The sequence below is a fragment of the Macaca fascicularis genome, chromosome 15 (assembly GCF_037993035.2).
Source record: "Macaca fascicularis isolate 582-1 chromosome 15, T2T-MFA8v1.1".
In the NCBI taxonomy this organism is placed as follows: Eukaryota; Metazoa; Chordata; class Mammalia; order Primates; family Cercopithecidae; genus Macaca; species Macaca fascicularis.
Window position 1 is genome coordinate 45024952 of NC_088389.1, and position 27105 is coordinate 45052056.

The 27105-nt window shown below is 39.4% G+C and overlaps 1 protein-coding gene across 2 annotated transcripts; it reads left to right on the forward strand.

The window, feature by feature from the left end:
* The first annotated feature begins 10879 nt into the window (after positions 1–10879).
* On the forward strand, positions 10880–26605 carry ZFP37 (ZFP37 zinc finger protein). Of its 2 annotated transcripts, none has more exons than XM_015436854.3 (4): positions 10880–11119; positions 18557–18641; positions 18936–19070; positions 24010–26605. In XM_015436854.3, exons 1-4 carry the CDS (start codon positions 10988–10990, stop codon positions 25551–25553), a joined length of 1896 nt encoding a protein of 631 aa, XP_015292340.2. In that variant the 5' UTR covers positions 10880–10987; the 3' UTR covers positions 25554–26605. The 2 variants fall into 2 exon arrangements, with proteins under 2 accessions (XP_015292340.2, XP_005581101.2); XM_005581044.4 differs by having other exon boundaries at positions 18560–18641.
* Positions 26606–27105: the final 500 nt, after the last annotated feature.

A 27105-nucleotide genomic window follows, 5' to 3' on the forward strand; every position in this document is an offset into this window, starting at 1 on the left:
TCTGGGACGCCAGGTGCTCCCAGGCAGCAGCAGAGCAGAAAGAAGCATGGCCCCGCCCCAGTTCGGCGCCGGGCAGTCTCCCTCCCGCCAGCTCGCGGAGATAGATGGCTGCCTCGCTGCGGAAGCCTAGTTCTTGTTCCGGGCCTCCAAAGGAAGACACGCTTTTTCCTTCTGGGGGCTCCCAACATCTGGGACTTTGACGACTCGGGACCTCTCTCCCATTGAATTTTTGCGTGTCTTCTGGGAAAGGAAGAGGTGTGGGCTCTGGGATTTGACGTGCGATTGAGCTTCTCGGAGCCGAGAGCGTTGAGAAGCCTACCCGGAATGACACCCGGATAGAGACGGAGCCATGTCGATTGGCGGAAGTGGGGGTGGGGGCTTGGGGAGGTACCTCGCCATAGGTGATTTGCAGGGGGAAGAGAAGTGCCCCCGCCAGAGGTCATTTGCAGTGGAAAGCAAAATGCCTGGTCCGTCAGCTTCTTCGTGTGACCCAGGAAATGTCCTTAATGTTTCAAACCTCTGCCCCCAGGGTCAGGAAAATATTCCTGAGAGGATTTGGTGAGCCTGTGGAATCTCTCCACCATTCCGTGTTTGCACCCTCGGCTTTGGCATGGATGAACCGCGTCCACTTGTTTGGAAAACAGTTTACAAGTGTTTAATGACCCATGTAGCTACCTCCTCGAGGGGTGTGTGTGTGTGTGTGTGTGCGCGCGCGCGCACGCTCGTGAGAGTGTGTGTGTGTGTATGCCAGCGTTCTGTGCTTTGTGAGTGAAACCTGGGAGCTTCTCTCCCTAACCAGTGATGAACACCTGGGCAACTCTGAAGAAGGAGGTGGAAGGGGAATGTCGCACTAGGTTTCTTGGAACGGTGGCTTCTGTCTTTGGAAAAGTGGTGGGATGGAGAGAATCCACCTGAGCTCTTTACAAAGCACCTGTACCGATGGGTGATAGGTAGCATGGGCTCAGGAAATCAGGGATAGTGAGGGGAGACACGCACGTGCCTGGAATGGTGGAGGGCCATTGAGAGCAAGCCTTAGATGGAGATCCACATATCTTGGTGTTCGGTCAATCCTTGTGATCCTGAGAGTGTTCCTATAGATGTTAGACTCTTGTAGACGTGATGTCCCTTTGTAGTTTTGTTTCACGTTTTAGTATTTCCTTCCCCTCCCTTTGCCTTCCGGTATGAATGACAATAAATATGATACATATTTACCGTGTGAGAGGTCTTCATTAGGGAATTCAGTAGAATCAGCCGAATTGACACATATATCTCCGTACATGTGTCCCCTGTCCCTGTTGGGAGAATTTTCAGTTCTACTCCCCAAGGTATATTGAAGAGTACCACATTCATACAGATCAACTGTACTCACTCATCCCTGCCACATATGTATATATGCTGGTTTTAATAAAATCATGGAGAATCTGACCTGCCTCTCCTTCTGATTTGTGTGGAAGAAAGGAAGAGAGTGTTATTTAAAAATATGTACCTTATTCAGACGGTAATATCAGGTACAATTAAAGTCAGGGCCATATCTAAGGGGGAAACAAAGCAATTGCCTACACCTACATAGGTGACGTTCAGAGAATACTCTGTCAGATACATGGTGTAGTGGGCTGTGTCCTAAGTAGATGAAAAGAAATTTCAACCCATCAATTATTTTTCAGTCTTCACTGAGTCCTTAGTTTACTATTGCTGGATAACAAATCATCACCAGCTTTAGAGGATTAAAGAATCACACACCTATTATCTCACAGTTTGTGTAAAATGGAAGTCTGCGTATGTCATAGCTAGGGTGATGGTTAACTTTATGTGTCAACTTGACTGGGCTAAAGGATGCCCAGAATACTGGTGAAACATTATTTCTGGGTTTGTTAGTGTGTTTCTGGAAGAAGATTAGCATTTGAATTAGCAAACTAAGTAAAGAAGCCCCCACCAATGTGGGTGGCCATCATCTAATCCACTGAGGGCCTGATAGGACAAAAAGGCGGAGAAAGGGTGGATCCTCTTTGCTTTTTTTTTTTTTAGTCTTTAACTTTTGTGGGTACATAGTAGGTGTGTATATTTATGGAGTACATGAAATAGTTTGATACAGGCATGCACAGTGTAATAATCACATCATGGAAAATGGAGTATCTATCCCCTCAATCATTTATCTTTTGTTACAATCCAATTATCCTTCGTTATTTCGAAATGTACAACTAAACTACTATTGAATATATACACCTGTAGTGCTATCAAATACTAGGTCTTATTCATTCTTTTCTGTTTTTTTTTTGTTTTTTTTTTTTTTTTGAGACGGAGTCTCGCTCTGCCGCCCAGGCTGGAGTGCAATGGCCGGATCTCAGCTCACTGCAAGCTCCGCCTCCCGGGTTCACGCCATTCTCCTGCCTCAGCCTCCCGAGTAGTTGGGACTACAGGCGCCCGCCACCTCGCCCGGCTAATTTTTTGTATTTTTAGTAGAGACGGGGTTTCACCGTGTTAGCCAGGATGGTCTCGATCTCCTGACCTCGTGATCCGCCCGTCTCGGCCTCCCAAAGTGCTGGGATTACAGGCTTGAGCCACCGCGCCCGGCCCATTCTTTTCTGTTTTTAAAAAACCCTGTTAACTATCTATGCAGGGGCCTTCGAAAACAGTATGCTGAGAATAGATAGGGCTCAAGGACAGTATCTCCAATTGAACTTTTAATGAACTCCCATAGGCGCCAAGAAGGCGGGCAGATAAGGAAGAGCATAGAAACAAAGAACTGAGTAAAAGGTTACATCTGGGAAAAGAAAGTTTGTTTTGCATTGCATTCTTTCTGCTGACGTGGGGTTTATGGAGTATAAATAAAGTGAGGCGGAGGCTCTGAGCGTGGCCGCCATGTTCTCTGTGTGTCTTTGTCTTTTGTGTGTTCTTTCATTCTCCACCACCCCCGGCACGGACCCCAACAAGTGGCGCAGCGAGCAGGGTCAGCACGGGTGAGTAGGGGAGAACAAGAAGGGGAACCCCCTAGGAGCGGGTAAGGCTCGGATATTGTTAAGGGGAACCTTCTTAAGCTTTCATTATGGGAATTCCATCTCTCTGGCCTCAAAATATTTATGGCTGTTTCAAGGACTGTTGCTGTCTATGGGAGTAGAAGTGAAAGAAAAAGACTTTGAAGCGATTGTTTGCCCATGTTGAACAACATTGTTACTGGTTTCAGTATCAGACTAAAGTGCAGCTGAATCGGAAAAAATGGTTACAGGTAGTAAAAGCTCTGCTTAGAGCTCTCCAGTTAGGGGATATTATGCCTCTAAAATTGTGGACCTTGTGTAACTCTATCACTCAGACATTAGAGTTACTTGAGACTGATCCGGAGTGTGGTAATGTAGCCACAGGAGGAAAGGTATCTGAGGATTTGGAAAAATAAAATAAAATAAAATAAATCTGAAATGGAGCCCATTTGTGCCAGGGTAGCAAAAGGGGGAGAAGAGAAAAAGCCAGCTCTTCCTTCTTCTAAGGGAAATTCTGACATGCAGTGTATTATGGAAATGCTTCAACAAATACTACAGATACATTCTTCTAATTCACCTTTGTGAGCTTTCCCTGTTTCTTTTCCTTCTGCCCTGTTAAAAGAGGATTTTCCAGTGCCTCCAACCCCCCAGCTTCCTTATCTTTACCTTTGTTTGGCAAAGTTTTCTCAGTGCCTTGCCCGCCATTGGGGGAGGAAAAAAAGAAAAAGATAAAAAAAAAAAAATTTAAGGAGCTGGATCTGTTTCCAATTATTTGTGCTTCTTTTGCTTCTAATGCTCAGTTTTCAAATGGTGGCAATAATGTCCAATTTAATGCCTTACTAAATTTTTAAAAGAAATGAAAGCTGCCATTTCTAACTATGAACCCCTATCCTTGGTCTTCTTGATATTTTTTCATCAAAAAATTTAATAATTCCTATAGACTAAAAGACTTTGGGGAAGGCTTTTCTTAATCGTTCTCAGTGGTTACAATTGCACAGCTGGTAAATAAACAAGGCACATGTATAGGCTAAAAAAAATGTTATGTGTAATCCCCCAGAAGCCACTGAGGAACAACTCACAGGCACGGGCCAATATACTACTCTTAATACTCAGGCTGGTCTAGATGATGTTGCCCTTACTCAAATCAAGACTTTGTTTTTAAGGGCCTAAAATAAGGTAGAGATAACAGGAAAATCTTCCCTTTCCTCTGTGAAGATTTTACAGGGCACAAATAAACAATATTCAAATTTCGTAGCCGTCTTCAAGATACTGTCTTAAAAATTGTGGGTGCTAACCTTGCTTCAAAAATTTTGTTACAAATGTTGTCTTTTAAAAATACTTACGCTAACTGTCAAAAATTGTTAAAATCGTTAAAGGCCAATGGGGCCAATTTAGATAAATATATTAAAACTTGTGTTAGTGTTGGAGGGGCCCCAAGAATTTATGTCACCAGGTCTAAAAGTGTAGTTGGTTTATCAGTCTTTACAAATAAAAAATATTAAAAAAAAAAGAATGCACAAACTAACTAGGTTTCTTGTAATAAATCACTAAACTAGTCAAAGGACCAAAAAATACAAAATCAGCGTGACTCTAAAGAATGTGAGATTATGGTTCTACACTTGTTACATTAAAAAGCTAAAATAAATAAACATAATATTAACAATAATAACAGTAACAATAGCCATAGTATACTGAGTACTTACTATGTGTCCACTACTGTAAAAAAATCTTCACTTGCATTTAGTTCTTCCAACATCCCTTTAAGACTAACAAATTTTATAATTATTACCATTTTATAGACAAAAAAACAGAGTTAAGACAGTTTTATAAATGTATCCAAGGTCATATAACTATTATATTTTAAAAATATGACTTTCTGTCCCCAAAGCTTACATGCTTAACCCTTTCCTCTAGACTACTCTATAAAGTACAAAAATGGTAGTCACCCTCCTTGAAATAATTTTAAAAAAAAATCAATAACTAAGTAAAAGTTGTATCTCAACACCAGATCCAATCCCAATTTCAAGTATCCATTTAGCCTTAAATAACATCACTGTGTTTTAAAAACCAAAATCCGTTGAGTATTTTGTGGTCCACCATCTTTTACAAAACAAATACTCTATTAAATAGTAAACTACAAACTAAATTTCTGTACCTGTAATCACCTTATTTGTTTACAAATATTTGTTATTAACTAAATCTACATACAATACCCAGTAAACAATGACCTACAACATCAAGAAATAAATTCAAGTCCTCCTTAAGGATCCCACACCTTACCCCAGTTTCTCAGCCTTATACGGCAACTAAACAAAGCGCCGCTACTAACTTAGCTATTACTCAGCCTTATACTTTATCTCCTAATAGAGAAGTATATAAATTAACTATTAAAGTGTGTGACCCTTTGCCAAAAGAACATAATGTTACTAATAAAATTCTTATTATGGTTCAAGTCTCACAATTTATATGCCTAGAGGCAGGGGAACATATTCTCAATAGGGAGGGTTTGGTAACACAGAAAAAACTGTTTTTTGGAAAACTTTAGTTTCTAATCAAAAGCCCTTATGTTCATTACACCTTAATAAAATAGTTTTTAAAGGGTTAATTAATACAGGGGTAAATATGTCTATTATTTGTTTAAATTAGTGGCCTATACAATAAAAAAAAAAGACAAGTTTCAGTTATACTCACTGGCTTGGGTACTACTTCTGTGGTTTATTAAAACATAGAACCTTTAACCTGTGTCAGTCCTAAAGGTCAACAAGGTCAAATGTTTTTTTTTATTTTTATATTGTTCCTATCAATATTAATTTTTGGGAACTAAATCTTTCACAACAATTTACTACTTTTTTAAACATTTCTCATATTTCCTCAACTGCCAAAAATATAATATTCAAAATGGGCTACAATCCTTTAAACTCATAGCCACCACTCCTATTTAAGTAAAACAGTAACCATTATTTAAAAAAATACTTAGAACTCTAAAAAAGTAAGTCAAAAAACAAATGGCCAAAAAAAATATAAAGCCACGTATTTCTACATAAAATTCCCGTCTTTGTCTTGTCTTAAAACTATAAATATTTACATTAAACCTAAAAAAAGTTTACAGCCTGGTCTTCCTAATCCTGCCCTTATCCCACAGAGTTAAAAATTAATGGTCATAAATCTCAAAAATTGTTTTTTCTCTATTCAGTTACAACCTCAAAATTATAAAAAGTTTGCCTTTATTATTCCTAAATATAATAATAAACAACCCATTCAAAAATATCAACAAAAACTTCTTCCTCAGAGTATACTTAATAGCCCTACTATATGTCAAAAATTCGTACATAAGACTTTAAATCCTATAAAAAATCAGTTTCCAACTGTGTTAATTTATCATTGTATGAATCTTCTCTGTCCCTGTTTTTAATAATTCTCAGCCACTTTCTCAATATCAATAAAAAGTTTTACCTCAAAGTATGTTAAACAGCCCTACCTTGTATCAAAAACTTGTCCTTTTACATCATTACAAACTCAACTTTCTTTCTATTCACTTAATATTGCCCCAAAAAAAATTCAACTAAATTTTCCTATTCAATATTTAGGTTATACCTTAAAAACACAAAATATTTAACCCCCCAAAATTCAACGTCAACGTAATCATTTCAAAATATTAAATAACTTTCAAACAATACGTCCTGTTTTAAAAATATAACATCTTTTTTCTATTCTAAAAAAAAACAGTCACTTAGACAACTCACGCCATTTAACTCCTTTGACTTTACAAAAACTCCAACTTGTAAAAAAACAACTTTAAAAGGCCCCTTCCTAATGTTCCCCTTTCCTTTTGTTTATTTCATACTTTACATTCTCCTACAAAAATAATTCATCAAACCAATCGGCCATTAAAATAGATCTTTTTGTCCAATAAAACATCTAAACACTTGGCTACTTATATCAATCATTTAACTAAACTAATCATCAAAAAACGACATCACTGTCGACAACTTTGGGAAAAAAATCCTTCCTTAATTATCTCTCAATTCACTCATGGTCAGATCACTTATCTTCTTACAACTTCTAATTCTTGACAAAAAACTTCATCAATCTTGAGTTACAGTTTATCCTTATCCCTCGGTACAACATAAAAAATTGTTTACTATTCTCATGGTCTTACTTAATTTCCCTACTACTAGTTATAACATTGTTAATAATTCTCAATACGCAATTTATGTTACTTCTTATATTTCTCAGGCCACTTTACCTCTTTGTACTACTTCTTCTCTTCAAAAATTCTTTTCTTTGTTGTCCTTTACTTTAAGCCAACGTCAAGCTCCTTTATTCATCACTCATCTTCGTTCTCATTCTCAACTTTCTAAACCATTAGTTCATGGTAATACTCAAATTAATTTACTTTTAATCGGCCACCTACATACTACAAAACAAAAATATACTCTACATCACACTAATAGTTCTGGCCTTCAACGACGGTTTCATTTAACTCATAAACAAGCTCGTTCTCTTATTCGAGCTTGTCCTTCCTATACTCCTTTAAGCATTCCATCCTTCCATCCTAGGGTTAATCCACAAAATGTCCCTTCTTTTAAACAATTAAAATGTTCATCATACCATTAATACCTTTTCTCATTTCTGTTATTACTCATCTCTTAGTTTGTTTCGCCATCATAGACATTCCTCTTATACTTAAAACTAATAATGCCCCTACTTATATCTCTCATAAATTACAAGTTTTCTTATAACAATACAATATTCAACATATCACCAGTATCCTGGACAACAGTCAAGGTCAAGCCATCATTAAACACACTAATTTAACCTTAAAAACTCAACTACTAAAAAAGGGGGAAATGAGCCCCCCAAAAAACCAGATTTTTTTGAAGGTTAACCTTTCTACCTTAATTTTTTTGATTTTGAAGGTTCTTTTTACCTTAATTATTTTTTGAATCAATGGAGACAATTGCAAGACTCCGCTGTCGTAACCCATCTTTCCTCACCTCCCTCGGTGATAGTCCCCACTAACAATTTTAAAATTTGGTATCCTAATGAAAAAGGTAAGTATGTTCAAGGACAAGTTCTAAAACAGGGACGGGGCTATGCTCTTGTCCTTACAGGGAGCGGACCTGAGTGGTTTCCTACAAAATAATTAAAACCCTGTTAAAAAAAAAAACTGAATTCAACATACATTTCTTCCTTTGTTGGATGTGCCTCGGCGGGGGACTTATTTCCTTTAGTGAGGCTTTGTATAAATATTGCACTTATATTCCCTTTCCACCCTTGTATCAGGGAGTCGCCTGGGGAGAGGCGGAAATTAAGGTTTTCACCAATGACACTACTTGGATGCCGTCCCCCTATATAGACAAGAACAATATAAAACGGAAAACGGAAATTATAAACAACACATACCAATTTAAAGTGGAAAAACTTCCAATATACATGGGAAATAGTTCTCATTGTCTCCAAAAATCACATAAAGCCTGGGTTGTTCGCTATAATCATAGTCATGTGACTACTAATACTGTTATTATAATCATACTGTATATAGTAATAAAACTATTCCTAGTTCTTTACCTTTTTGTCCTATTCCAGAGGTTTCTCCTAATATTGAGGTACTGGAGTGGCAACCATGTCGGGGAAATAAACCCCGGATTTTATTAAAATACAATGGGATACAAATAACTAATTAAAGTGTACATGATGATTTTCAAACAAAATTTAGTCATATACCTTTAAAATGACACCGGGTAAATAAAAGTATTACTACTAACAATAATAAAACCTTGGTATGGCGTCAAAGAGGCCTAAGTACAGAGTCATCTTTGGAAGTTGTTAGCTACAGGCAATGCCATTAACATTTTTGTGGGGAATATGCCCCTTAATCTTTCTAACCCAAATAACTCCTTTCATATTCAGTTATATCAAAATACCTCCTAATATATTATTGCTTGTGTCTGTAAGCCCTACCTATTATTAGCAGGAAATTTGACATGGGATAATAATATGGAGATTGTTAATTGTACAGATACGTGTACATTTTTGTCTTGCCTCAATCATTCATGGTGGCACAACTTTACTGAGGATATTTATATCCTCAGGGCTCGTAAAAAAATTTGGCTACCTGTTAACCTTACGCAACCATGGGCGGCATCACCTCTTGAGACTTATATTTGGACTTCTCTCCAGCAAACCCTCCATGCCCTTGGACTTATAATTGCCTTGGTGATGAGCCTTGTCGCCATCGTCTCCACTGCGGCCATAACAGGGCTCGCTCTTCATCAAAGTATACAAAATGCTAAATTTGTACAACAATGGCACGAACAATCTCACCGGTTATGACTTCAACAACAAAACATTAATTCTCAACTTGCTAAAAAATTGGACAACATAAAACAAGCCTTGACATGGCTTGAAAATCAGCTCACTGTCCTCAGTATTCAAATAACATTACAATGTAATTAAAACTCCACTCAATTTTGTATAACGCCTGTACTTTTTAACATCTCTCAAAATTGGACCGTAATCCAAAAATTATTAATAGGCCATAAAAATATTAGTTTGGACATCCAAGAGCTCACTCAAAACATTTCCAAAACATTTCGACAACAATTACCTGTGTTGTCCAAAACTGTAACCCTTCAAAAACTGGGTCAGCACCTTACTGCCTTTAACCCATAGACCCAGATAAAGACATGGATTTCTACAATCTCTAAAAGTATATTGCTTTGGGCACTTGGATTGGGTCTACTTCTTTTGGTGATTTGATACTCCCTCCGTGGCCTCCAAAAACACAAAAAAAACACAAAAACAAATATGGGCTACCTTTTTAAGATTAAGGCAAAACAAAAAAAAAAGGGGGGAAATGCAGGGGCCTTTGAAAACAGTATGCTGAGAATAGATAGGGCTCAAGGACAGTATCTCCAATTGAACTTTTAATGAACTCCCATAGGCGCCAAGAAGGCGGGCAGATAAGGAAGAGCATAGAAACAAAGAACTGAGTAAAAGGTTACATCTGGGAAAAGAAAGTTTGTTTTGCATTGCATTCTTTCTGCTGACTGGGGTTTATGGAGTATAAATAAAGTGAGGCGGAGACTCTGAGCACCGCCGCCATGTTCTCTGTGTGTCTTTGTCTTTTGTGTGTTCTTTCATCCCCCCCCCCCCCCCACCCGCGCTCGGACCCCAACATATCTACACTTCCCTACCACCTTCTCTTTTTTCTTGAGCTGGGACATTCATCTTCTGCCCTTTCACATTGGAGCCCCTAGTTTTCTGGCCTTTGGACTCTGGACTTACATCATCCCTACCCCTCTCCACTCTTTTTCCAGTACCTTGCATAGCACAGTACCTAACCTGCACATATTCAATGAATGCAATTAATGCATTAAATGACGCATTAAGGAATTATTTCTCCAAGTGCTTGATTATTCTGCTGAAATATCTTCACCAACCCCAGGCTCTCAAGGAAGAGTGGTGTGTTCACTTAACTTCCTGTTTCAGTTTTTCTTATTGTTCTTATACTATATATGAAAAGATTTATCGTATATCTCAAAGATTAACGTCTCTTCCTATAAAACAATGTTATTTGTTCCATCAGGCTTCTCTCCGTTCTGCTTCCAATTTCTCGCATCCCAGCCTTCTGAAATCCGCACTAAGCATTGTGATTCCCGGACTTCTAGCCGCTGGCTGCACTGACGTGTATTCGGAAAAGCAATTCCAAATTCTGTAAAATATCTTCCGGCAGTGACGCGACCCGAACGCCGGCAGTGAATTGTCAGGCCCAGGTCACTCCTGTAATGCGTAACCGAACCGGTTCCGGCTCGCTCTGACTGCATCACTCCTGCACCCTGTAAGTAACGCCCTCGCCGGCTTTCGCTTCCCTATCTCGTTGTCCCAGAAGTCCCCGCACTTCCGCTGTGCGGCTGGCCCTTCGCCACGATGGCCGCGCCCGTAGGCTATCACCGAAGGGCGCCGCCATCGCAGCTGCCGGACCCGCTAAGGCCCCTCTCCGGGTAGTCGTCATGTCGGTCTCCAGCGGCTACCGGATTCTGACAAAGCCAGAGTCCGTGGACCGGAGGAGAAGTGCGGGAACGATCAAAGAGGCCGGGCGACCACTGGAGATGGCTGTGTCCGAGCCCGAGACCAGCGCCACGGTGAGGGCTGTGATGAGGCAGGGTGTTTTGGTGGTCAGAGATGGTCTAATTGCGGGGCAGTGATTGGAGTAGTCTGTGACGATAGGTGATTTGGCAATTGGTGAAATCGATGCTAAAGGGTCTCTTGGGAGGTCAGTGTTCTGAGTTATCTGTGGAGTTAGTGATTTGGCTTTAGGATATCAGTATTCTGAGGGATCTGCAGAGACAATGATGGGGAGGCGTCTCTGGCAGTCACTGAATGTCAGAGTTTGGAAGGGGATCAGAAATGGGGACTTTGTGATGTGTCAGAGAGAGGGAAGGACTGTGGGAGTTGGCGGTTTGGGGTGTCTATGGGAGCCAGCGATTATGGGTGCCTATGGTGGTTACAGCCTGGATTATCAAAGATGGTCAGTGTTGGGATTTGGGAAATTAAGTGACTGGGAGCATCTGGGAGCATCAGGGATTGGGGCTTTGGAGTCAGTGACGGTGATGTTTGTGCAAGTTTGATTAGCAGTATCTTTGACGGTCAGTGGGTAATGGAGGAATCAGGGGGCCTGTGAGGGGGGAATATGACTGTTGGAGTTTGGGGAGTCAATGTTGAGGTGTCTCTGGGGATGGTAGATGATTTGTATGCCATTTGGGGAGAAAAGGTAATTGGAGATGAATGCAAGTCAATGATTAGGTGATGTCTAGCAGTAATAACTGTGCTTTGAGTAATGAGGTGATTAGTAGGAATTAATGATTGAGGACCCTCTATGATTCTGTGACTAGAAGCCTAAGGGGTCAGGAGTTTGAGGGGATTGCTGGGTTTAATAATTGAGGGTTCTTTAGTGGTCAGTGATTGGAGGTCTGTGGAGGTTAATGATTGTTCTGTGGAGAGTGATAGTTGGGAACTTGTAGAGATCCATAATTGGGAGGAGTTTGTGAAGGTTAGTAATGGGGAGTATTTGGGTGTCAGTGATTGAAAACTTACAGGAACAGTAGGAACAGACAGACTGTAAGATGAGCACTTATTTTATGCCAGGGAGTGTTTTTGATTTTGTTTGTTGTTGTTGTTTTGCAGTCTCTGCTTTATCCTCAAAACCAGGGAATGTTTTAAATGCTGGAGAGATGCCAGGAAACAGAACCAGAATCCCTCCCTCAATGACTTACATTCTAGAAATACGAAAGATATGATAAAATATAAACAAATAAAATTATTCTAGACACTAATAAGTGCTGAAGTAAGTAAAAGAGAATGATGTGGTAGAGCGTGATTGAGGGTAGGGAGTGCATGACTTTAGCCAGGTTAGTCATGGAAAGCTTTCCTTAGGAAATGACAGTTGGCTTGAGGCATAAATCATCACAAGGAGGCAGCCATGTAGAGATCTGAAGAAAGAGTGTTCCAGGAAGAAAATAAACATCAACTGCAAAGGACCTGAGGTAGGAGTGAACTTGGTGTGCTTAAAAAAGGGAAGGAAGATTAGTGCTGTAGGAGCACAGTCAGAGGAAAAGTAAAAAGGTGTGAATCATAGTGGTAGGAAGGTATCAGATAATGTACGATTTTATTGGCTAGTGTAAGGATTTAGATTTTATTCTAGATGCAGTGAGAAGCCATTGAGTTTAAGCAGGGGAGTAATCTGTTCTGATTGATACCTTGAAAAGATCACCATGGCTACCTCATGGAAGATGGACTGCAGAGGGGCAAGAGTAGGTAGGTATAGGGAAGTCAGTTAGGAACTTTTTGCAATAGTAAAAGACAAGAGATTATGGTGATTTAGAATAGAGTTGTAGCAGCAAAATGAAATCAAATTCAGAATACATTTGGAGATAAGCAATATAACTTACTAATATATTGATATATGGAGTATGAGGGAAGAGAAGAATCGAGATTTACATCTAGACTTTTAACCTGAAGAACTGGATGGATGGTGAATCCATTTTCTGAATGGGAAGGGTTATGGTGGAAAAGACTAGATTTGGTGGATGGAAATGGGATCTGGGGTGATGTCAGTGGCTCTATTTTGGCCATGTCAAAATGCTCATTGCATATCTACCTAAAGATATAGGGTAGCCACTATATATATGAATCTGGAACTTAGGAAAGGTGTGAGCTAGGGAGCCATTTTTGAATTGCATCACAATGAAGATGATATTTAAAGCCTTAGGATTGGCTCATGTCATCTAGGAAGCGAAGACAGATAGGGAAGAGAAGAGAGCCAGGGACAGAGGCCTGGTCACTCTGACATTTAAAAGTCTGGTAGAAGACAAAAAACAAGAGAGAATAAGGGGTGCCCATTGAAGTAAGAGGAAAACTGTGCAAGTGGATGTCAAAGTAGCATAGAGAAGAAAGCCTTTCAAGACAATAGGAGTAATCAATTGTGATATACACTTTTGAGTCCCAAAGCAGGACTAGAGATAATTTGATTTTGCCAGTATGCAGCTCAATGGTTATTTTGATTGATTAGAGCTCGTTTATTGGAGTTAAGGGGATAACATCCTGTTAGAGTGAGTTGAAAGAATGAGAGGTAATGAAGTGGAAACAGCAAGTATAGGCAACACTTATGAGGAGTTTTGCTGGTACAGGAAGCAGAGAAATAGACATTGTAAAGGATATGAAATCAAGAGCGGGTTTCTTCAGATGAATGATATTAAGGCAACTCTGTGTGTCAATGGCAATGATCCAAGTAAAAGGGAGAAATAGATGTTACAAAAGAGAAAGAGGTACTTGCAGGGGTGAAGTCGTTGGGAAGGCAGTTGGGGATGGGATTGAGAGCACAAATGGAGAAACTGGCCTTAGGTGAGAGAAGGAAGACTTTCCATTTTGACAGAAGAGAAGGTATATTATATATGAGTTTGGAAACAGGTTGGTGGAATTGGTGGTAACAAGGCAAGGTAATTCTTGTCCATTTGGATTTATTTTCTCTTGAAAGCATGAAGCAAATTCATCAGCCGAGAGTGGGAAAGGGGTAGATGTTGGAGTTTTCAGAGTTAAAAAGGAGAATGTTCAAAATAATCATCTAGGAAAAAGGAAATGTGCATTTTCTAGGGTTAGGTAGGACTACTGACAGTATTAGATGCCCATTTGGCATATGTGTTATAAATTTGAAGTTAGTCCACTCAGCACAGATTGATTTTTCTCTTGCAATGTTCAGTTGCAAGGTTGCAGGCAGAGATTAAGAGGAGAGTTGGATTTAACCAAGGTTGAGGCTTTGATAGGTAAATACAGCGGAGGAGAAGAGGAGAAAGGAAGTTAAAACTTTCTAGTTTTCAATTGATTGTGTATAGTGTTAGAACAAGGAATCTGAACAAGAAAGAAAGGCTAGGTAAGGGTGGAAGATTGTGAAAAAGTGGTTAGGATCAGAGGGCTCAATGAGTTTGGAGAATTATTGGAGTGAAAGTACTAGAACAAGTAGCAGGATAGGAAATAATGGTCAGAGGGTGGAATGTCTTAGAGATTTTTGGAGGTGTTATAGTGATGGCAAGGTGTAAGTGCAGATGATTTATGAATAGGTGGCTGAATTTGAGTGGAAGAAAAGATTGTTGACCTCATGAAAAAGAGAGGCAAGGGTGTTGAATGGCTCTTCCACATTGATACAGAGGTAGTGCAGCATGATGGCAGGGATTTAGCTGGTGCTAAAGTTTTCAGTGAATGGGGTGGGATGACTGCAGACCAGAGTTAACATAGAAGTCAAAAACTGCTATCCTGGCCCGGCGCGGTGGCTCAAGCCTGTAATCCCAGCACTTTGGGAGGCCGAGACGGGCGGATCACGAGGTCAGGAGATCGAGATCATCCTGGCTGACCCGGTGAAACCCCGTCTCTACAAAAAATACAAAAAACTAGCCGGGCGAGGTGGCGGGCGCCTGTAGTCCCAGCTACTCGGGAGGCTGAGGCAGGAGAATGGCGTAAACCCGGGAGGCGGAGCTTGCAGTGAGCTGAGATCCGGCCACTGCACTCCAGCCCGGGCGACAGAGCAAGACTCCGTCTCAGGGAAAAAAACAACAACAACAAAAAAAACAAAAACAAACAAACAAACAAAAAACCTGCTATCCTTAGACAGGCCTGCTTGCAAGGTTTGCTTTTTGCTGGCATCTGGGAAATTAGATTTCAGGAAGGATCCCACCATTCCCAGAACTGGTTAAGAGTAGTTCCCAGTGCTTAAAGAATATATACAATGTGGTTTATGCTGAACACCTGCTTTCTTCTGGGAGTCTGGAATTTTTGTACATGCAGGCAGAGTGCCTACATGATGAGCCCCCAGTGAAACCCTCGGGCAGTACTGGTCTCTAATGAGCTTCCCTAGTAGACAACATTTCATACATGTTATTATAACTCACTGTAATATAACTCAATATTAGAATTAAGCATGTTCTATATGACTTCACTGGGAGGGGACTCATGGATGCTGGTGCCTGGTGCCCTCTGGACTTTATCCCATGCTGATTAACTGACTTTGCTTTGTATACTTTTGCTACAATAAATAAGAGCTGGCCGGGCGCGGTGGCTCAAGCCTGTAATCCCAGCACTTTGGGAGGCCGAGACGGGCGGATCACGAGGTCAGGAGATCGAGACCATCCTGGCTAACACGGTGAAACCCCGTCTCTACTAAAAAAACTACAAAAAAACTAGCCGGGCGAGGTGGCGAGCGCCTGTAGTCCCAGCTACTCGGGAGGCTGAGGCAGGAGAATGGCGTAAACCCGGTAGGCGGAGCTTGCAGTGAGCAGAGATCCGGCCACTGCACTCCAGCCTGGGTGACAGAGCGAGACTCCGTCTCAAAAAAAATAAATAAATAAAATAAAATAAAATAAAATAAATAAATAAATAATAGCTGTGAGTACAATTATATACTGAGTCACGTGAGTCCTCCTAGGAAATCACTGGACCCAGGAGGGTTAATAGATGAAAATCTGGTGATACTATAAATAAGCTATGAATTTTGAAGGAAGAATGAGAAATGGTTGAAAGTAATCATTTACGGCATCTTTAGAACCTGAGGTACATGGGTCATGGCGGGGAGGGGAGTGGTGCAGGAAAGATAGCTTCCACTCCTCTGAGGCTCCTGTAAGGAAGCAGGATCCTCAAGAGACAGGTAGATTTCAGGTAAAGCATGTAAATGAAGGGAGTGGCTAAAGAGGCTGAGGGAGGAGTGGAATTTGCTGGCAGTAATTAGAGTTTCTATAAAGGCCACTGCTTGAGAATTCTATTGGTGTCAGTGATTGGGGATTGATAAGATGAGGGATTTGGGGTAATGGGAGATAGATTACCATGTGTCCTGTGGGTATCACTGGTTGAGGGACTTGTGAGAATATGTGATTGGAGTGTCTGTGGGGGCAAGTGATTGCTACTGTTTGGGAGGTTTGCTTTACCCAGTCATTTTGGAGCTATAGGCCCAGTAATGAGGCAAGGCTGTCTGTATCAGCTCAGTGATTGGAAGGCCAGTGACAATCAATGATGGGAGATTATTGGTAGTCAGTGACTAGAGGTCTGTGGGGTTAAATTGATGACTTTTGCAGGTAATTGAATGGTGGTCTGGCCAGGCACAGTGACTGACATCTGTAATCTCAGCACTTTGGGAAGCTGAGGTGGGAGGATTGCCTGAGCCCAGGAGTTTGAGCCCAACCTGGGCAACATAGCAAGAACCTGTCTCCACAAAAAATTTTAAAAATCAGTCAGGCATGGGTGGTGCATGCTTATAGTCTCAGCCACTTGGTAGGCTGAGGTGGGAGAATTGCTGGAGCCCAGGAATTCAAGGTGTCAGTGAGCTATGATTATGTTATTGCATTTCAGCCTGGGCAACAGAGTGAGACTTTATCCCCAAAAATAAAAAGTAAACAAAAATAAAAAGAAGGAAAAAAAAAGGTTGGTTGTCTGTGAGGATAAGGGATGATCTTTAAACATTAGACAAACATGTTTGAATGTGTATTTATTAGTATCAAAATTCTCCAATAGCTGTGCCATCCTCCTTTTACCTGCCGAATAAGAGGACTTTAACATACTTTAATTTCTTCCCTACCCCCACCCCCCTAGTTAGGGTTCTGCTTATTTTTTTTCATATCATACCTCTTGATTTTAAGGATACTTTCATAACAGTTGTACAAGCACATTATCAAGTTATTTAGATTTAACTAGACATTTTACTGGTTGTATTAATCATAGCTCTCTCGTATATTAAGTCTTTCCCAATTTTGAAATCTTTATTCTGATCCATTTTTTCTTCTTTTAAATATCATTCATTCTCTTTTTCTGCTTCTTTTCCACTTTCTCTTCCCCTTCCCCTTTCCTCAATTTCTCCCCAACTTTCTGCTTTATTTCTAAAGAACATTGGTAGTCTACTTTCTGCATTCTTATATGCCTAAAATATCTTACTTTTGCCGCCAAACATAAATGAGTTTTTTTTGTTTTTTGTTTTTTGTTTTTTTGAGATGGAGTTTCTGTTGCCCAGGCTGAAGAGCAATGGCTTGATCTTGGCTCACTGCAACCTCCACCTTCTGGGTTCAAGCAATTCTCCTGCCTCTGCCTCCCAAGTAGCTGGAGTTACAGGTGCCTGCCACCACGCCTGGCTCATTTTTGTATTTTTAATAGAGACCATGTTGGCCAGGCTAATCTCAAACTCCTGACCTCACATGATCCATCTGCCTTGGCCTCCCAAATTGTTGGGATTACAGGTGTGAGCCAATGCGCCCAGCCCATAAATGATTTTTTTGACTGGTTATAAAAAAGGTCTCAATTCTTCTACCTCAGAACTCTATAAACTATAAATACTGCTCAATAGCCTTTTAACATCCCCTGTTATAGAAGATAAGACAAAGATTGATTCTGTTCCTTTTTTCTTTTTTCTTTCTTTCTTTTTTTTTTTTTTTTGGCTATTTATCTTTCTCTCCAATATGCACATGATTCTATCCTCTTGAATAAATAAATTCACAATAGGGACATTTCTGTTTGTCATGACAGGGTCTCACTCTCTCAGCCAGGCTGGAGTGCAGTGGTGTGATCTCAGCTCCCTGTAGCCTTGACCTCCTGGGCTCAGGTGATCCTCCTGCCTCAGCCTCCAGAGTAGCTGGGACTACAGGCATGCACCACCATACCCAGCTAAGTTTTGTATATTTTTGTAGAGATGGAGTTTTGCCATGTTGCCCAGGCTGGTCTCAAACTCCTGAGCTTAAGCAATCCTCCTGCCTCAGCCTCCCAAACTGCTGGGATTACAGGCATGAGCCACTGTGCCCAGCTCAGTAGGGACATTTCTTAATATGGTTTTTGTTTTTCAAAATAATGAAAAATTGAGTAGAGAAAAATTGAGTTCAAAATAATGAAAAATTGAGCAGGTTATAATATCATGATCAACAGTACGTAGTCAAGGTAAGAACAAATTATTATCTTGTCCAAATCACTCACCAAATGTGGATAACATTAGCGTGAACAGGAATATGCTATCACAGGTATCAGTAACATTCAAACATGTGACTATGACCTTTACCCAGAAGGAATGGAAGCAACTGGATCCTGCTCAGAGGAACGTGTATCATGATGTGATGCTGGAGAACTACAGCAACCAAGCCTCAATGGGTAAGAACAATTCCTTTGTAATTCAAAATGTGTACACTGTGATACCTTCTCTCTGGAGTCCTTGATAAGTTCGGCCTTCATTTTTGTAGGTCAAAGGGCTTTCTTCCCTTTTAGATACTAGGCAGGATATTTGTGCCCAAGGCTCCAAAATGGAAGGTCTGTTCAGTTGACCTGGCATTCACATTGTGAAACTCCAGAAGCCATGTATTCTTTAGGCCCTGAAGTACAAATGCTGGGGCTTCATTTCTGGGATGGTTGTTCTAACACTCAGTTTCTGCTATTTCTCATGAGCAGGGTATCAAGCTCCCAAACCAGACTTGATCTCCAAGTTGGAAAAAGGAGAAGCACCATGGTTGGGGAAGGGAAAAAGACCCAGTCAAGGTTGTCCAAGTAAAATAGCAAGATCCAAGCAAAAAGAAACTGATGGAAGTAAGTTGTAACTTTGAAATTTTTCAGAGAATAATTTATTCTGAAATTCTTAAAGATCCTAGACTCGTCTTTCTTAACTAGAAAATAGCAGTAGAAAAAAATCAGGATTTCCTGAGGAAATAATATTTCAAACTACAAAGATTCTGTAACCTGAGAGATTCTAATATCTCTTCCTTTTGCGAATTTGTTCACACGAGAGGTTCTATGTGAGGTTCACTATGGTAGTGAGCTAGTGTTAAATACGGGAGTTTGGTTATATTACCTCTATCAGTCAGTTTCCACTCAGTTTTGCTCCATGAAGGAATGAACCCTTGCAATCTTAGTTACTTACAATAAGAAAAATTAGTTTCTTGCTCAAGCCACAGCTCTATTCCATATTATCTTTATTTGGGGACCTATGCTGGAAAGACAATTCTCCATTTGGCAAATTCTGGTCTCATGACAGAGGGAAAAAAGGGTGAGTGGAACCACATAGTAACTCTGACAGTTACTGCTTGAAAGTTGTAGATATCCCTTTCAGCTCACATTTTGTTGGTCAAAGCAGGCCATCTGGCCACTCCTGAGTTCAACATGGTAGGAATGTATAATCCTTCCACTGGGAAGAGTGCTATAATTCAAAAGGCTATGCATTTGGGAGGGGCTGGGAGGTATAATCTTGCCACAGGAAAAAATAATACTATCTTTCACACCACTCAGGTTGTGGTAGGATAAAAGGTGAAAATCAGGGCTCTGAAACTTGGTACCAGCCCCTCAGATGCCTAACTGACCCTTCCATTGCTCAATCTTCAGAAGGAGCAGTGACCCTCTTAGCTGTTCTCAATCCTACTCCTGCTTACCTTATATAAATCAGTGCTTTTTAAAAAAAGCATCCTCCCTTTTCCTAATATCCTCAGCTTTTCTCCTTTTCTCCTTTACTCAAGACCCTAGGTGTCAATTTTTCTCCTATGTATTCGGACATTCTTAGATCTGCCCTGTTTCCAAATCTCTTGGCGTGATGCTCCTGTCCTGAGTTATTTCTGTTTTTCTCCTTTCACTATGAAATTCTCTAGACCCATGATCTATAGCACATCATCATTTCCATTTTCTCCTTAACCCCTGCAGTCAAATCCCACAGAATTCATGCCTGTAACTAAATTTCTGACTTTAAGGTCACCACTGCTTACTTTTCAGTGCATACTTTAATCGTTTTTGTTAGCTTGAAGTTCTCACTCACCCAGTTTGAATTGTACAACTTGAATCAGATCTTATCCGCTAAGTGCTTCTTTATCATTTACTCACTAGCTTCTCTTTCTTCTCATTTTGCTGAGGTGTCCCTAAGGTTTTGTCTTCTACTATCTGTTCTTTTTAAACATTGTATCGATTATTCGTTGTGCAAATAAAAGCTATTTATTCTACACTCGTGACTTCCAAATGGACATCTCCAATTCCTTTGTCTTACACTCATATTTGACCTACTTACATAACAGCTTATTCTTAGGATGTCAGAAATGGAAAGCTTTGTCTTTCTCTCTAAATTAGAGGTTCTTTTCAACTTCCCTGTTTTTATCAGGGTGTACTCTGATTATAGGACTGTCTTCCATAGAGTTACTATCCTGTCTTCAGTTTCTGCTTTTTTTTTTCTCAATGTTCAATGTCATCACACAAATCAGGCTCATATTATCTCATACTTAAATTTTTCCAATTCTTAGATAAATTTGCTAAATCAGTTTTTTTCCTATTTCTTTCTCTTTTTTTTCATAGAGACAGGGTCTTGCTATGTTGCCCAGGCTGGTCTTGAATGCCTGGTCTCAAGCAATTCTCCCTTCTCATCTTCCCAGTGTTGGGATTACAGGTGTGAGCCACCATGCCCAGCTTTAATTGATCTTAGATGTTACCAGCAAACATGAAAATATTCAGTTATTATTTATGTTACCATAGTCCCCAAATTATTCATAGCAGAATATCTGCTATGTCTTTTAAATTCTTTTGACCTTCAGTTGTCCAAGACTGTATGAATTCCCTGAGAGGAACCAGTCTTTAAAATGACAAATGAAGAGACTCAATGGAGTTTCTGATTCATCCATTAATAGCTCCAGTTTTGGCTATCCTTACTTTTCTTGTTGACACTTTACAGCTAAAAAACAATCCTAAGTCATTTAATACATCTTTATCATTGCTACAATGACTCTCTTTTGGTTCAGGTTCTTATATACTACTTAGGAGGCTCTTCAAAGAGGGGCTGTTCTATTCTCTCCAATAATTTGCTGGGCCAAGTGAGTTCCATATTTGTTTCTGAAGTTACAGTTGTTTTAGCTTGGCATTTATGTTTTAGTTACTGTCTCAGATTCAAGAAAAACTTCCAGCCTTAGTCAATTGCTCTTCCATATCCAACTCTTCTCTGGTATTATCATATTACTATACCAATTTGCTTGTTCAAATTCTCCTCCTTTCCTTCATGGTGATATTTTCTTGTAGTACCTTATGTCTTTTCCTGCTGACAGATACCAGTTGGGACCAGCTCAATTTATCATTGTAAAGGTTCTTGTAATATTACATGTCAAGGGGAAAGTTTTCAGTTTTGATTCCTTTCTTTCCAGAAGGAAATTTTTCCTCCATGTTTTCCATCATCCTTGGGCATTGAAAGACACAGCCTTGTCATGGTACCTAAAAGTTTGTTATTCTCTCTGCATCACTTAAAATTTCCTAAATGAAAAAGCAGCCAGCAACTGCACTTCTCTAGACTCCCTAACATACATATATGTCTACATATATATATATTTTTTTCATTTTTCAAAACTGATCTTCTGCTCCATGGGAATTAATCTCTTTAATGTCCTTTATAAAAGTAATAATATTTCCTTTCCATCCATTCAGATACCATAACTCCTTTCGGTTTGAGTCCAGTTTTCACTTTCTCAGTGTAATGTTCCTTTACCATCAAGGTGGCTATTCACTTCCTGCCTCTTTCTTTCTGAAGTCATGGGGATTTTTATATCTGCTTCTCTCTAAGACTGTTTAATTCTCACTCTGAAGCTTTTTCTGCTTTTCCATGCATATAGCATGTAGCTGAAAAAGGACACCCCTAAATGGCGGCCTCAGCTCTTAAGATTATAGGTTTTTATACATGTAGTATCCATAGCTAGCTAACAGAAGTCTATAAATTTCAATTTCTGGTTCTTAGGCAAAAGAATATTATTGCACTACCTAGTGTTTACCACTGCCCAATCTATTGTTTTTAGCCAGAATTCGGCTTATGTAGTATAAACATAGCAGCCCACAGTTTTCAGTGTGGGTAATGGTCTCAGAGAAGGGAAGCAGGGATTAAGAAGACATCTCAGATGTGTAAGTGTTTAATGTATGGCAGAAAGAATGTGAGTAACCACTTAGAGCTAGGAATAAACTTAAAATTTGTAATTGACAATTAGAATGACCGAAAAGAACAAATATACATTCCATAGCAAACTATTGGAAAACAAAACAAACTTGGATGCACCCTATAAATCAGATTGAGTAAAGTTTGTTTGCTAAGCTAATTACTATGAATTTTATCATTTGATGAAAGCATCAGGTAATGTAGAGAAACTAGGGATTTTTAAAGTACAAGAATATCATTTTGGGGGTCATTTCAATGGTAGCAATGGAAAGGAAAAGATATGTCAGCAGGAAAAGGTCTAAGCACTACAAGAAAAATTCACCATGAGTAGTAGAAAGTGGATAACCTTTCTTATTTATTTTCTCAGCCACTTATCGGCTTGTCAATACTTCTTGGTGGACTCACTTTATTTTTCTTTTCTGGCTCTTTTGGATATAATAACAAAAGTTTACATTAGCTAGCTTCGGTACATACAGGAATATGCAATAAGGACATGAGTATATCCCTTACAAGCTAAGGGCAAGATAGTTCAGCCAGTCCTCACCAGGGGCTAGAAATAGGAACTAGGAAGGAACTAGGAAGCCACTGGGAATTGAAATTGTGCAAATGATCTCTTTAAAGACACAGTTCTTATGTCTCTGCTTCTCTGTGTGTGGATGTTTCATTCTTTTTTTTTTTTTTTTTTTTTTTTTGAGACGGAGTCTTGCTCTGTCGCCCAGGCTGGAGTGCAGTGGCCGGATCTCAGCTCACTGCAAGCTCCGCCTCCCGGGTTTACGCCATTCTCCTTTCTCAGCCTCCCGAGTAGCTGGGACTACAGGCGCCCGCCACCTTGCCCGGCTAGTTTTTTGAATTTTTTAGTAGAGACGGGGTTTCACCGTGTTAGCCAGGATGATCTCGATCTCCTGACCTCGTGATCTGCCCGTCTCGGCCTCCCAAAGTGCTGGGATTACAGGCTTGAGCCACCGCGCCCGGCGGATGTTTCATTCTTTAACCTGATGAGCTTTCTGTTTACATAGAGAAAATATGGGTTACTAGTGCCTGCTTTATATAATTTCTAAATTTAAGTACCAAGTGGAGACTAACTGGAGTCAAATTTGTTAGAAGAAAGAATCTTGTTGGACATCTTGGTTTGAGTCAGATTTGTCTCCAACTGTGCCCATGGAGAATTGGGGTAATACAGTATAGGCTGCAGCAGCAATATACTATGGCCAGCTTGGGAGTTACCAGAACTGGGCAGCTTGGGCTTACGAGAAACCTCAAAAAAGTATCAGCTACAATCATAAGCTCTTTTTACTCCATCTATTCTCTGTTCACTTCTCCTTGTGTTTATTTCATCTTCTATCCCAGGTTGCACACTCATATTTTTAAGCAGCAAAACCTTTTAAAAATCACTATTGTCACTTTTCCCACCTCTTTTTACCACAACATCTTCTCCCTCAAGTCCATTCACCCTAGTTGTTTCATTTACATTGCTATACTAGCCTGAATAAAAATTTAACCCTACAACAGGTCATTTCTTTACAAATTTTATTCCAAAATATAAGAGTACAAAGATTCACAAGAGTATCTCACTGAATTCCATTTTAGAAGTCAAGCAAGATGATGACCAGCTTGAAAATAACCAGAAATCTCAAAACAAACTCCTCAGGGAAGCTGTAGTCAAAAAGAAAACTCAAACTAAGGAGAATGGCAGTGACTGTGGTTCACTGGGGGAAAAAAATAATTTGCATACAAAACATATTCCTTCAAAGAAAAGGCTTCTTAAATTTGAGTCACATGGAAAAATTTTGAAACAGAATTTAGATTTACCTGATCACTCAAGAAACTGTGTAAAAAGGAAATCTGATGCAGCTAAAGAACACAAGAAGTCATTCAACCACAGCTTATCTGATACAAGGAAAGGCAAAAAGCAAACTGGAAAGAAACATGAGAAATTATCCAACCATAGCTCATCTGATAAGTGTAACAAAACTGGCAAAAAACATGACAAATTATGCTGTCATAGCTCATCCCATATTAAACAGGACAAAATTCAAACTAGAGAGAAACATAAGAAATCATCCAGCCTTAGCTCATCTACTAAGCATGAAAAACCTCAAGCTTGTATGAAACCCTATGAATGTAATCAATGTGGGAAGGTTCTCAGCCATAAACAAGGACTCATTGACCATCAGAGAATTCATACTGGGGAGAAACCATATGAATGTAATGAATGTGGGATAGCCTTTAGCCAAAAGTCACACCTTGTTGTACATCAGAGAACTCACACCGGAGAAAAACCATATGAATGTATTGAGTGTGGCAAAGCCCATGGTCATAAACATGCACTCACTGACCATCTAAGAATTCATACTGGAGAAAAGCCCTATGAATGTGCTGAATGTGGGAAAACCTTCAGACACAGCTCAAACCTTATTCAACATGTGAGATCTCACACAGGTGAGAAGCCATATGAATGTAAGGAATGTGGGAAGTCTTTTAGGTATAACTCATCTCTTACCGAACATGTGAGAACACATACAGGTGAAATACCATATGAATGCAATGAATGTGGAAAAGCCTTTAAGTATAGCTCATCCCTTACTAAACACATGAGAATTCATACAGGTGAGAAACCCTTTGAATGTAATGAATGTGGGAAAGCTTTCAGCAAGAAGTCACACCTCATTATACATCAAAGAACTCATACTAAGGAGAAACCTTATAAATGTAATGAGTGTGGAAAAGCCTTTGGACATAGCTCATCTCTTACTTACCATATGAGAACTCATACAGGTGAAAGTCCCTTTGAATGTAATCAATGTGGGAAAGCCTTTAAACAAATTGAAGGCCTTACTCAGCATCAGAGAGTTCATACTGGAGAGAAACCGTATGAGTGTAATGAATGTGGGAAAGCCTTTAGCCAAAAGTCTCACCTCATTGTACATCAGAGAACTCATACTGGGGAGAAACCTTATGAATGTAATGAATGTGAAAAAGCCTTTAATGCAAAGTCACAGCTTGTTATACATCAGCGATCCCACACTGGAGAGAAACCCTATGAATGTAATGAATGTGGGAAAACTTTCAAACAAAATGCATCCCTAACCAAACATGTGAAAACTCATTCAAAAGCGAAATCTCACGAGTGACGTTAATGTGGCAAATTTGTTAACTAAATTTAAAATTTTGTTGAACCTTGGAAATATACTGAATTTAAAGAGTGTTAGAAAGCCTTTAACAAGATATCACACCTTGTTATACATGAGAAACTTTGAAAATGGATCTTCATATAGAATCAGTGGATGGAAACAAGGGTTTAAACTTGATACAAAACCTTTTATAAAAAATATTGTTTTAACAATACTCAATTATTATAAATGATCTACATGTTCAGATTGAAATTGAAAGCTTAAAACTTGTGAATAATTTGAATATTCAAAGCAATGGAGAAACAAGTTATATATGCTGACAGTTCCTGTGTTTCTTCTTGTTTTGTACTTAAGCACCATATATTATAGTTGAATTTGCATATCTGTTTATTGCCTTATGTAAATGAGTGTGGCCATTTGTATAAGCCTCTTTGATATTTTCACCCAGCTCTTTCTTAATGTCTGTGTTGGCTTATGCATCAGCAGAAATCTTTTTGAAAGGGTTGTTATATATGTAAAAAGTGTTAACAGGAAAACAAGAGAAAATAAAGCAGCTGAGGATAAAAACGTGCTGGTAGGGAGTGATATTCAAGATATACTGTGAAGTGTAAAAAAGCAGGTTGCTGAACCATGTATATATTATATTCCCCTTTGTGTACAAAAGGGTATGTTTGTTTAACCTCTGTCTCTTATCTCTGTATGTATATATATCTTAGTATGCATATATACATGTATTTGTATGTGAATAGACTTTGAAAAAAATACAGAATAAACTTCATGGTGGTTGCCATTGGGCACAGGAGTATAGGATTGGGTTCTAGGATAGGAGCAAGACTTCCTTCTATATTTGGATTTTTAAATGATGCACATGTATTTTTATAATTAAAATATTTTAATATGCACAAATCAACATTATTTAAGGTTGTCACTGAACCCCTCCACAATGTTGTTTGACAGAGTTAAAATCTTTGTATGATTATTCATGAATGATGATGAATCAAAAGTATATAGTATGAAACGATGTTGAATTCATAAAGACTTTTCCTATCAAACACACGTTCTTTCATTAACATAGTGAATTATAACAGCACTATGTTTCTACATTTGCCATTTTTTCAGACTGATGATGAATTGTGATTGCAGGTGAATGAAAGTGATTTTCTGAATAATTACCCCGTTTTATCTCATATTCAAAGAACTAACATACAAACACCTCAATCAGGGAATGCAAATGAAACAAATGTCACCCCTCCCTGTTCTTGCTCAATATTGGGCATTATTTACTGGATCACTGTACTCTTTCTGAGTGAACCCAGAGTTGGCCTCAGAATCATTGTGCAGCATGCATTCCAGAAGGTACTATGCATCAACTTGGACCGTCACAGGAGACCTATTTGCCATTGCACACCTGGATTTTTTTTACTCTTGAGCTATAGATTAAAAATACTTCTGGCTGGGCATGGTGGATGCCTGTAATCTCCAGCAATTTGGGAGGCCAAGGTGGGTGGATCACTTGAGGCCAGGAGTTTGAGACCAGACTAGCCAACACAGT

Coding starts and splice junctions, on each gene's coding strand:
- ZFP37 (XM_015436854.3), top strand. CDS start 10,988: ATGTCGGTCTCCAGCGGCTACCGGATTCTGACAAAGCCAGAGTCCGTG. Junction 11,120..18,556: donor AGCCCGAGACCAGCGCCACG/GTGAGGGCTGTG, acceptor ACCTTTACCCAG/AAGGAATGGAAGCAACTGGA. Junction 18,642..18,935: donor CAGCAACCAAGCCTCAATGG/GTAAGAACAATT, acceptor TCTCATGAGCAG/GGTATCAAGCTCCCAAACCA.